Source organism: Schistocerca cancellata, chromosome 9 (genome assembly GCF_023864275.1).
Source record: "Schistocerca cancellata isolate TAMUIC-IGC-003103 chromosome 9, iqSchCanc2.1, whole genome shotgun sequence".
NCBI lineage: Eukaryota > Metazoa > Arthropoda > Insecta > Orthoptera > Acrididae > Schistocerca > Schistocerca cancellata.
This window is the reverse complement of record NC_064634.1, coordinates 126,032,555-126,045,545: the sequence shown is the minus strand read 5'-3', so window position 1 is coordinate 126,045,545 and position 12,991 is coordinate 126,032,555. Positions and strand designations below refer to the sequence as shown.

At 44.6% G+C, this 12,991-nt stretch overlaps 1 protein-coding gene across 1 annotated transcript in view; it reads right to left on the bottom strand.

Moving 5' to 3' along the window:
- The window catches only part of LOC126101224 (43 kDa receptor-associated protein of the synapse homolog), a 130,191-nt gene that overhangs the window by 26,720 nt on the left and 90,480 nt on the right, over positions 1-12,991 (bottom strand). The window contains exons 5-6 of the mRNA XM_049911915.1: positions 12,298-12,498; positions 9,299-9,397 (exon numbers count right to left, since the gene is read on the bottom strand). Of these exons, the coding sequence (XP_049767872.1) occupies positions 9,299-9,397; positions 12,298-12,498 (300 nt within the window). The remainder of the gene's footprint in view (positions 1-9,298; positions 9,398-12,297; positions 12,499-12,991) is intronic.

Below are 12,991 nucleotides of genomic sequence, written 5' to 3'. Positions count from 1 at the left end.
ACATTCCATTGGAAGTACTGACGGCCTTGGGAGAGCCAGTCCTGACAAAACTCTACCACCTGGTGAGCAAGAAGTATGAAACAGACTTCAAGAAGAATATAATAATTCCAATCCCAAAGAAAGCAGGTGTTGACAGATGTGAAAATTACCGAACAATCAGTTTAATAAGCCACAGCTGCAAAATACTAACACGAATTCTTTACAGACGAATGGAAAAACTAGTAGAAGCCGACCTCGGGGAAGACCAGTTTGGATTCCGTCGAAATACTCGAACACTTGAGGCTATACTGACCTTACGACTTATCTTAGAAGAAAGATTAAGGAAAGGCAAACCTACGTTTCTGGCATTTGTAGACTTAGAGAAAGCTTTTGACAATGTTGATCGGAATACTCTCTTTCAAATTCTAAAGGTGGCAGGGGTAAAATACAGGGAGCGAGAGGCTATTTACAATTTGTACAGAAACCAGATGGCAGTTATAAGAGTCGAGGGACATGAAAGGGAAGCAGTTGATGGGAAGGGAGTAAGACGGGGTTGTAGCCTCTCCCCGATGTTATTCAATCTGTATATTGAGCAAGCAGTAAAGGAAACAAAAGAAAAATTCGGAGTAGGTATTAAAATCCATGGAGAAGAAATAAAAACTTTGAGGTTCTCCGATGACATTGTAATTCTGTCAGAGACAGCATAGGACGTGGAAGAGCAGTTGAACGGAATGGATGGTGTCGTGAAGGGAGGATATAAGATGAACATCAACAAAAGCAAAACGAGGATAATGGAATGTAGTCGAATTAAGTCGGGTGATGTTGAGGGTATTAGATTAGGAAATGAGACACTTAAAGTAGTAAAGGAGTTTTGCTATTTGGGGAGCAAAATAACTGATGATGGTCGAAGTAGAGAGGATATAAAATGTAGACTGGCAATGGCAAGTAAAGTGTTTCTGAAGAAGAGAAATTTGTTAACATCGAGTATAGATTTAAATGTCAGGAAGTCATTTCTGAAAGTATTTGTATGGAGTGTAGCCATGTATGGAAGTGAAACATGGACGGTAAATAGTTTGGACAAGAAGAGAATAGAAGCTTTCGAAATGTGGTGCTACAGAAGAATGCTGAAGATTAGATGGGTAGATCACATAACTAATGAGGAAGTATTGAATAGGATTGGGGAGAACAGAAGTTTGTGGCACAACTTGACCAGAAGAAGGGATCGGCTGGTAGGACATGTTCTGAGGCATCAAGGGATCACCAATTTAGTATTGGAGGGCAGCGTGGAGGGTAAATATCGTAGAGGGAGACCAAGAGATGAATACACTAAGCAGATTCAGAAGGATGTAGGTTGCAGTAGGTACTGGGAGATGAAGAAGCTTGCACAGGATAGAGTAGCATGGAGAGCTGCATCAAACCAGTCTCAAGACTGAAGACCACAACAACAACAACATTCATGAATAGCATTCCAGAGGGTGTTTTCCAACAGGATAGCGCTCGCCCACATACCGCTATTTTAATGCAACTTGCTCTACAGAGTGTCGACATGTCGCCTCGGCCTGCTCGATCACCATATCTGTCTCTGGTCGAGTACATATGGAACATCATCGGACGACACCGGGTGCGTCATCCAGAAACAACATAAACCGTCCCTGTATTGGCCGACCAAGTCCAACAGGCATGGAACTCCATCCCACTGACATCCGGCACGTGTACCAAACAATCCAGGCACGTCTGCGCCGGCCGCTGTGTCCGAGTGGTACTAGGCGCTTCAGTCCGGAACCGCGCTGCTGCTGCGGTCGCAGGTTCGAGTCCTGCCTCGGGCATGACTGTGTTTAATGTCCTTAGGATAGTTAGGCTTAAGTTGTTCTAAGTCTAGGGGACTGATGACCTCAGATGTTAAGTCCCATAGTGCTTAGAGCCATTTGAACCATGCACGTCTGCATGCTTGTATTCAACATTCTGGCGGTTATACGGTTATTGGTGCACCAGAATTCCACATTTGCAATGGGTTATCTCGTACTGACATTAATCTGCAATCTCGCAATGTTAAACACTTAATACGTTACTGACACAAATATATTTCCGAAATTTCATTACTTTACATTAATAATTTCTTAGTGTTGCGCTTTTTTCCGTTAGCGTATGTTCTGTGCCAGTTCTATTTTGCACAGCCTGTAGAAATGGGGGACAGCACACATTTTCGTGTAGAGCAGGTGGAAAGTAGAGCCTAACTCAGAAGTAGGACCACGCCGTCTGAGGGGGAGAGTGGTCCTGACACTCTCTTCCTCAGACGGCGAGTAATAGTAGATCAAAGTCCTTCTGAGGTGCTTGCTCCTGGACTGCGTCATTGGTGACAGTCCACAATTACAAACTCTTTCTAACCACTCTATTTCACATTTACTATGCTAATTACTTTAAGTTTGATTTCATTTGTTAAAACTCTAAGAAACCTAATAAGCTTCATTTTAAGTATATGTAGAATTTAATATCGCGAAAACACGATGTGTCTTGGTCACCAAATAGCGAGTAAAATGTAAATTGGAGAAAATAAATAAATATTGTTGTTGTTGTTGTGGTCTTCAGTCCTGAGACTGGTTTCATGCAGCTCTCCATGCTACTCTATCCTGTGCAAACTTCTGCATCTCCCAGTACCTACTGTAACCTACATTCTTTTGAATCTGTTTAGTGTATTCATCTCTTGGTCTCTCTCTACGATTTGTATCCTCCACGCTGGCCTCCAATGCTAAATTTGTGATCCCTTGATGCCTCAGAATATGCCCTACCAAACGATCCATTCTAGTCAAGTTGTGCCACGAATTTCTCTTCTCTCCAATTCTGTTCAATACCTCTTCATTACTTATGTGATCTACCCATCTAATCTTCAGCATTCTTCTGTAGCAACACGTTTCGAAAGCTACTATTATCTTCTTGTCTAATCTATTTATCGTCCACGTTTCATTTCCATACATGGCTACACTCCATACAGATACTTTCAGAAACAACTTCCTGACACTTAAATCCATACTCGATGTTAACAAATTTCTCAATAAAGAAATGAAAAATGATGTTCACAAGGCTCAGTTTTCGGTCACATGTTTTGGTGTGTTATTATGTATTGGTTGCCTTTACTTTATGTACTCCATGCTCCGTCTGTATGTAGACTGAACAGTAGTGAGAAAGCATGCTTCCCTGCTTACGTGGTTTCAAATATGAGCATGATGGTCCATTCTTGTAGATCCCTTTTCATGTTGTCACTTCAGAACTTGAGTGTTATATTCGCCCATTTCTAAGAGAGAACAATAGGAATGGAAGACTCAAAAGTACTCGAATTAAAAGGGGATTAAGGTATGTGCGCACTCTCTCCCTTTCGCTGTTCAACCTACACAGCGAAGAAAGAATGACAGTAATAAAAGAAAGGATTAGTAGCAGGATACAAATTAATGACATTGCTATCCTCTGAAAAAGAGAGGAAGAAGAAGATTACCGGTTGTATACAAATACCAACGCGCTGAGCACAGAATAATGATTGTGAGTGAACCAAAGAAACAAAAAAGTCAATTCCGTATTCCATCTCGGCTTTATTGTGATCAGTGTCATTTATTTTCGTATTATCAGTTCATTTCGACGATGTGCCATCACGAATGCTTACTCGTATGGATTTGAATTTTTTATTACCACCTCATAGTATTTTAAAAAGTCGTCCTGTGCAAGGGTACAAAATGCACGTCTGTCGTATTCATATATAATTTCAGGCATAGTTCGAATTCATGACGTAAACTGCACATGCATCATCCAGTGATAGAGGGATGAGGACAACGCGGATAAAATTAAGTGAAAAATACATTAATTGAGGTTCCAAAACTCTTCATTATCACCTTGAAAGAGAATCTGCATGAGTAGTTTCGAATAATGTCATGCGAGCTGTCACCTTTCGCCTGTTGCGTAAGTGTATACAGCTATTGTCTGTGATGCAGTTTACGAATATTTTGAATAAATAATCTGCAGGATGAAGAACCCGTAGCTATCAAGCGAGGACCAAAGGCTCTTATTACGTTCTTGTCCACTTCATAACTAGAATACAAATTACATTAGTTTTACTTTTAACCCGACCATATTAAAGGTTTCAGATCCTGCCTTACAACGTATGAAAGTGTAACACATACAAAAAGTTCATCACATTTTACTGAAATAATGATGATATTTTTAATATTATAAATAATTGTAATTACTATAGTAATAGAAGAAAAAGGATGGTTTAAAACAAGATTTGAATACATCTAAGGCCAATTGTAATTTATTGGGCTAAAGGATATATTGAAAGAGAAGATCGAACATTTTTGTTTTAGCAGACAGATCACTAACTACTCTTTGAAACTGGAAACGGGCATCAGGGAAAATTTAGTTTACAACTACAGTGACATGTGTGCTTGCATGCATGCGTACGTATGTGTGTGTGTGTGTGTGTGTGTGTGTGTGTGTGTGCATGTGTGTGCATGAATGTGTGTGTGTTCGTACGAGGGGAGAGTAGACAGGTTCAAATGGATGTAGGTTGCAGTATACAGGATGGTCAGAAATCGTCTGAAAAGCTTGTAGGGGTGTTGTAGCGTAGTCTGTGCTGAGAAATAATGTGAAGAAAAAATTCGATACGTTGCGCCGTTTCCGAGTTAATTAGCTCTAAAGTTAGTCAATCAGACGGTTGCGCGTTCTTCGTTAGTCTCTGGCCGGCTGCTTGAATTTCCACGTGCAATGTCCTGATTGGATAACTTCACTGCTAATTGACACGGAAACGGCTCAACGTATCGAATTTTTTCTTAACAATTATTTCTCAGCACAGCCTAGCCTGCACCACCTTTACAAGCTTTTCGGAGGTTCGAGTTCTCCCTCGGGCATGGATGTGAGTGTTGTCCTTGGCGTAAGTTAGTTTAAGTTAGAGTAAGTAGTGTGTAAGCCTAGGGAGCGATGACCTCAGCAGTTTGGTCCCATAGGAATTACCACAGATTTCCAAATTTTTGCTTGCACATGACAGAATAGCATGGAGAGCTTTATCAAATCCGTCTTCGGACTGAAGACCACAACAGACATGCGATTCAGTTCTCTGATGAGTAAGGGTGACAGTGTCGGAGACTGGTTCCTACTACCGAAAAGGATTTAGGAGAAGCGGCTGTGTGTTGGACAGAAAATATTCTGCTCCTATGGAAAAGAGTGTTACTGCTAAGCTGTTCAGATAACTAGCAACTCATGGAAAATGAGTGTGGATCTTTCTGTCTCTGCTTGCCTGTTTGCTGTTGATGTTGTGATATTACTCCCTCCAGGGTCAAAACCTTCTATAGCGATAGCCAGAATCAGGTTAGTAAGAGATTAAAAAGCCTTTGAGGCTTAATTCTGACTTTAATTTCATTCGTGATTTTATGTATTGAGAGGGCTGACGAGAGATACCAAACAAGGAATAATGAAGGCGTAGTGTAGAGGTACTGTTCATAAATTTTGCTGGTCGTAATCGACATCAATTCAGTATCATTTTGCCCGCATCTCGTGGTCGTGCGGTAGCGTTCTCGCTTCCCACGCCCGGGTTCCCGGGTTCGATTCCCGGCGGGGTCAGGGATTTTCTCTGCCTCGTGATGGCTGGGTGTTGTGTGCTGTCCTTAGGTTAGTTAGGTTTAAGTAGTTCTAAGTTCTAGGGGACTTATGACCACAGCAGTTGAGTCCCATAGTGCTCAGAGCCATTTGAACCAATCAGTATCATCGATACGGTGTTTTCCGTTATAGGGGAGGTTTCTCTGCGAAGTCCGGACGGTCCTTCGCTCATGAATACACCAGAGAAGCTATTCTGGCCATTCGGAGAAGTCGGCGTCTAGAAACCTAACGTACCGAGCAGCTTGCCCGAAGCTTTGCAGATGACCACGGTTAGGTTGGCTGCAAGTAGAACCATCACCCGATGCTGCCGATTTCTTTTAAGCCCGAGGTTTTTAATAACATCCACAGCAAGAGCTGTTTCTCACTGGTACCCGACTTCTTTTGCCATCAAGATGCTTTTCCGTGGCTGGTACAGTCTTCATTCCCCTGCTCCTATCGTTTAGGCGGCATGTGAGACTGTTCGAGTGGTACAGACATCAGGAAATGCATAAAAGACTGCGGGTTAGTCAGAGAAACATTTAATGATCTTGTTGCTCGTAATTTGTGGCAATCAGATCATCCAGAATTAGGATGGCAGCTCGTGATTACGATAACATCCGGACCACCGACACCTCCGTGCGGCTGCTAAGGTACCCTGCCACGTTATACTGCAATGTGCCAACAATAGATGGTATCTCTCTTGATCGCTCTCAGTGACGTGTTTTCTTTCTAAATTAGTGTGTGTCTTCTGATTGGTGATGTGTATTGTTTTTCTTGATTGCTCGAGCTTTGTTTCGTGATCCAGAAACAACTCTCTTGTATCAATGCACTGATACCACCTATTCCAGGGGCCGGCCAGTGTAGCCGAGCGGTTCTAGGCGCTTCAGTCTGGAACCGCGTGACCGCTACAGTCGCAGGTTCGAATCCTGCCTCGGGCATGGATGTGTATGATGTCCTTAGGTTAGTTAGGTTTAAGTAGTTCTAAGTTCTAGGGGACTGACGACCACAGATGTTAAGTCCCATAGTGCTCAGAGCCATTAGAATTTTTTTATTCCAGTGTCTTTTTATCTTGTCCAAACATGTGAGTTTAATCGTTTATATATTTGCGTGTCTTTACCACAGTATATCCCGTAGCCCAAAAAGTTTTGAGACTAGAATAAAGAAATAGAGGAAAGTTAAGATGGTGGTCTTAAAGCTTCAAATGTTCTACATAGTCTCCCTCCCGCCCCCTCCTACGCTGCCGGCCGAAGTGGCCGTGCGGTTCTAGGCGCTGCAGTCTGGAACCGCGAGACCGCTACGGTTGCAGGTTTGAATCCTGCCTCGGGCATGGATGTGTGTGATGTCCTTAGGTTAGTTAGGTTTAACTAGTTCTAAGTTCTAGGGGACTAATGACCTCAGAAGTTGAGTCCCATAGTGCTCAGAGCCATTTGAACCATTTGAACCTCCTACGCTTGAGTAAAACCACACAGAACGTTCATACAACTATGTGCAACTGTCAGAATTGTCTTTCTTTCCGATGTTGTTCTACTCGCGCGTCACATTCACACCTTCTTCGGTCTTGGTGAAAAATCAGAGACGCGTTCTGCGCTTTGTCGTTTTGTTGTAGGTTCGTATTCAAGACACAAACTGTTGTCACCTTTGATGATATCTCCAAGAAAAGATGGTCCGCATTTTTCATTTCTGAGGGACGATCAAAAAGTTTCCGTTGGAGGGCTGCACAGTCCAAAGTGTATGATAATCAGGTAAAGTCGCCGTGAGGCATTGAGTCAATAACCCCACCGATGCATCACGCAGAAGACACCTGTTTGATGAAACACCGTGTCCTGCTGCATGAAGAAGTCCGTAACTGCCTGCTTCACATCCTGGCCCGAAAGGAATCCTCGATTCTCCAAGGCCTTTTTTTTATGCGATCAAAGGCGTTATAATTGCATGGTGAGAGATGAGGACTATAAGGTGGACGACAGAGCGTCTCGCACTTGAGTTGATGTAACTTCTGCGTTGCGACATTTGCGATATGGGGATGTGAGTTGCAATTTTTCCGGATGTTTATCCTTAATTACCCCTACACATACTTCATTCTCCGAAGGATGTCTACAGATGTTTGTCCTTCGACAGCCAAGAATAAGAAAAGAATAAGAAAAGAATAGTAACACGTTGGTCCTGTTTGGACGTATGTGGTAATAAAGTCACGTGTTCGCATTTACCACTTGCGCGTCGGAAAGATGCGAATGCCGCACTAATCACTTGAAAGTCTCTTCGGGTTAGCTGCCGGATCCTGAAATCAACTTGACTCGATATTTCGGTGATCCAACTGGTCGCCATCTTCATGGAGAATGCTGCTTCTGCTGATGAGTTCCGCTGAGAGCTGCAAATCGACGTCCAATATAGACCACCGTTCAGTATACGGCGCATGCGGCGCCCATCACGGTTGCTGCCCTCCAAGACAGAGAGGTTGCGGCAAAGATATACCGCACTCAGGGCCGCACCGAATACCGTTCAATTCTGATGCGAGATAGTACAGGATTCCACGTCCTGCTAAGAGGAAACCCATTGTTTCTGTTGATTAAATTACCCGCCAACCTAATTTCAATCGCTTTCAAGACTTATTACGACGGGAAAGCCTACCAAGTCACTTTCCTACATGTCGGTGATAATATACCCGCATGAGAGTGGCGCTATTTTGCATATAGTTGAGGTAACGATGTCAAACCGAAACTTTTTGATTGCCTCCGATCAAGCAATTTACTGCAGGCGTCCACGCGCCGTTGTGTTTTTGTTCAAGAGTCGAAGTGTGCGGCCCAAATTTTGCACAAAGTTTTCTGTTCTTCAAAACAGTCTAAAGAATCTCTTCAACACTTGGAGATGTCACTCCGTTGCGATTTGTGACACAACAACGATGTCACACTACGACCAGACTCGCACTACCTGCTCACAACTGACTGTTCGAATAAACATCCGTTGTTTACAATTGTTAGTCAGGAATAAAATCAGTCCCGCAGATATTTGGACGGACAGTGCAGATGTTTAATTGAGTCGGTAATCGACTCATATTTAAGTACAGATTTGTTCCACTGATCTATCATCACACCTGGTCTACTTCGCTATGGTTCTTTCTTTCTTTCACTGGTGCCATGTCCCGCGCTGACGCAGGGTCGGCATTGTTAGGAACGGATTTGGCAAGGTTAGTGGAAACGGGTGGCCAGATGCCCTTCCTGCCGCCACCCCGTACCTCCCGGGACGGAATTAGTGTACCCCTTGCTGTCTGCGTCGAGTGTAATTAATGGAATAGTGCGAACGTGTTCAGATGTCTGCGACTCTTGTAACTCAGGCGGAACGTGGGGACCAGCCCGGTATTCACCTTGTGGGATGTGAAAAACCGCCTAAAAACCACACCCCGCCTGGCCGGCACACCGACCGACGACAGTAATCCGCCGGGCGGATTCGATCTGGGGCCGGTGCGCCTACCCGAGTCCAGCAAGCAGCGCATTAGCGCTCTCGGCTAACCTGCCAGGTTCTACTTCACTATGGTTGTGGAGGTCTAGTTACACCTATTGTATGAGACGAATCGATGCTTTAGGCACAGCAGGACAAGGAGGAGGATAGTGGTTGTAGGTTTCGATGTCACACAGCCGGGAACTCAGTTTCACCTTCCCACAACCTGAGCGCCACACGTTAGGAATCAGGCGGGAGCGTGAGCACTCACATTGATCTCGGCCTTCTTGCGGTAGATGTCGCCCATGATGCGGATGCTGCGCGCGTACGTCGCCTGGTCCCCAGAGACCAGCGCCAACCGGGTCGCCTCCTGCAACACGAGAACCACCTCTGAGGCTGCGCAGATACAGCTCGCATATAAGCCAGGGCTCCATTACGTCGGGTGCCAAGTGGCTCGTCAGACAGCGCCAACTCTACACTTAGTTCAGAGTCTGATAATATTTTGTTGTAGTCATGTTCTCAGCGTGTTGGTGCTAACAGGTATATGACACATAAGAATTATGTGGTTGTAAAGGTGACACCTCTGCTCTGACGAGAAGGGATCTGCAGTATCTTCCAGCCTTGGTCAGATTCTACAGCGTTTCGCAGAAAAGATTCATCTGATATGACAAGACTGTAACTTGTACATAAATGAAGGTGGAACCTTACTACCCAACTCGGCTTAGGTAGCAAAAAATCAGTATCACATGGCGCTAGAGACGAGGTGACTGTTGGAACAAATGGCAGTTCCAAGTGGTTGGTAACGACTAAATTCGTGGAGTCTGCAAATCAGATGTTCCAATATCCCGATTTCGTTAGTATGGGGGACTGAGGTTTTCTGAACCTTTGTTTTTAATAGAGAAAACTATTTATTTATGTATGTCAGTGCAATTGTAAGGAGGAGGAGGGGATGCCGTCAGTGATTAAGCACAGATCTTTAAAAACTTTATGCACGCATTAATTACTGCGAAAATTATACCCACCGAGACCAAGAACAGATGAAAAAGTGCACAGTGGTTATTGGTGGGACATTGTTGTATTCCAGCAGTTTGGAAACTTGAAATGCCTGGAAAACTTTGAACGAGTAAAGTTATACTCCTACACCTGCGCTCATTCATGTATTGTCACAACCAATTGATTGCGTAAGAATGGTTACAGCAGTTCACAAACTAGCCAGCAACGCAGCATACAGACTTGTTGCTAATACGTTCGACTTCGAACCAGCAAATAGTATGCATTTATGTACCACTGTATTCCTTTTCTTCGTTTTGTCAGTGTAAGGAACACGATAATTCGGATCAGCTTCGTTTCTTCTGGTCTTTATCCGTGTCCAATATTTTTTCGTTTTCACTGCTATACTTCCTTTCCTCCACTATTCTGTGAATGACGTTGTTGTTCTGGACTAATTTTGTTTTAAAGATACCAATGACTGTTTGAACTTTTTATTTTATAGTCACCTGGTTGTAAATCAGGTATCCTATATTCCAATATCTTTCAGATCCCTTTCAATTTTTTTGGTCAAAAATACTTTGGTTCCCTTGCCCACTAGAAATTTCACGATCTGATGCGTCGACATGCTGAGCTCCATTGTAAGGATGTGTCTGAGGAGCACGGTCTTCCAGAGAGTTCTTTGTTCACAAGTTCTAGCATAACCAATCCCGTTCTTACAACCGAGCGAGGTAGCGCGGTGGTTAGCACACTGGACTCGCATTCGGGAGGACGACGGTTCAATCCCGTCTCCAGCCATCCTGATTTAGGTTTTCCGTGATTTCCCTAAATCGTTTCAGGCAAATGCCGGGATGGTTCCTTTGAAAGGGCACGGCCGATTTCCGTCCCAATCCTTTCCTAACCCGAGCTTGCGCTCCGTCTCTAATGACCTCGTTGTCGACGGGACGTTAAACACTAACAACCACCACCACCGTTCTTACAGGATTCAGCCTTTCAGCTGTCACAAGGTTAGCTGATTGGTTGATTTGGGGGTGGGGGGTGGGGGGGTGGGGGTGGCGACCAAACAGCGAGATCATCGGCGCCATAAGGGAAGAATGAGGCAAGGAGGTCGGCCCTGCCATTGCAAACGAACCAGCCCGGCATTTGCTTGAAGCTATTTAGTGAAGTCACGGGAAACCTAAATCAGAATCTTCGTTGATCCATTACGGGTCCTGGGACGACGGCTGGCATGAACTTCTTGATGCAATAATTTACCAACAGCCGTATGTATTTTAGAAATTTATTTTATTTTATGAACTTCTATGTGCTACCAGTTTCGGCATGACGTTGATGCCATCCTCAGGCCACACTCGTCATAGTCGTAAAATCGCTATACACGGAAGGAGCCATATAACTGGATCCGTGAATCAAATCGTCGTGCAACAGCTCTTGGTGGCCAGGCGACACAGAATGGCCGGACGTGGGTTTCGACCGAATGCGAGTCCAGTGTGCTACAAGGCTTCAGGGTGGATCATTATCGGGTAACGTCACAATTTCGCGTTGAACAAAACAGTCTTCGTATTGTAGGCATTAATAATGAGTTTTTATGCTAAATTCATCTTGTTCATCCGTGCTACTGTAGCTTCTTTTTTGTCCTACCAGTTTCTAACCATTCTTCTAGATAATTAAATGTCTGTACGTTGCGAATTTTCCCACTGTTTTCGTACGTATCAAAGATGAAGTGTTCTTTTTTTTCAGTTTAATGCAGGACATGAATACTTTCTGGTCAGGGTAATACTTCCTTTCCTTCACACAAAGTCGCTTCGTACAAATTAAACAACATATTGAAAAGCAAGTAGGAAACTTACGAACCAGTCATGACTCACATGTACTACAGCGTTTGCATGGAGCGCAAATTGATCCTGGGAGCTGAAATGAAGCAGTCAAACCCATCTTTCTGGAATCGATATTTGACTGTTTCTGTGACCGGCAAGAAAAGAGCCAGACTGCGAAGCCACATGTAGGCGAACAACGAGTAACACTCAGATCAGTACTTGTGATTCCCAGAACAGTAATCCTGAACCGACTGTAAGCGACTAGCGAGTGACTCACAGCGCGGTAGCTGTGCTCCGAAGACTATAAGCGAGTAATGAATGACTCGCAGAGGAGAAGCTGTGAGCCCATTGTAAGCAACTAGTGAGCGACTCGTGGAACAGTAGCTGTATCAGTGTCAGAGACCAGCGAGCGACTCACAGAGCACTAGCCGCGCTCCGACGACTGTTAAGCGACCAGTGAGCGACTCACGGAGCAGTAGTCGTGGGCGTCGCCCAGGTCCCCCTGCTTGCGCAGCGCGGCCGCCATCTGGAGCAGGGCTGCGCGGTGGTGGCGCGAGTTGAGGTCCCCCAGCTGCAGCGACCGCGACAGGTCGTACGCCTTGGAGGCGTACCGCGTCGCCTTGTCCACGTCACGCAGGCGCCCGAACAGCTCCGACAGGCCCACGTACACCTGCACCACACAAAACACGCATAGCCCGGTCTACAAGGCAAATCCAGGAAGAGCCAAAGAAGGGAGAGAGAAGGATGTGGTACAGTCCAACCTAAGGCAGGAGAAAGATTGACAAGATTTTTTGAAAGAGATGCTACACTATTGGCCATTAAAACTACTACACCAAGAAGAAATCCAGATGATAAACGGGTATTCATTGGACAAAAATACTATACTAGAACTGATATGTGATTACATTTTCACTCAATTTGGGTGCATAGATCCTGAGAAATCAGTACCCAGAACAACCACCTCTGGCCGTAATAACGGCCTTGGTACGCCTGGCCATTGAGTCAAATACAGCTTGGATGGCGTGTACAGGTACAGCTGCCCATGCAGCTTCAACACGATACCACAGTTCATCAAGAGTAGTGACTGCCGTATTGTGACGACCAGCCGTTTTCAATTGGGGAGAGATATGGAGAATGTGCTGGCCAGGGCAGCAGTCGAACAT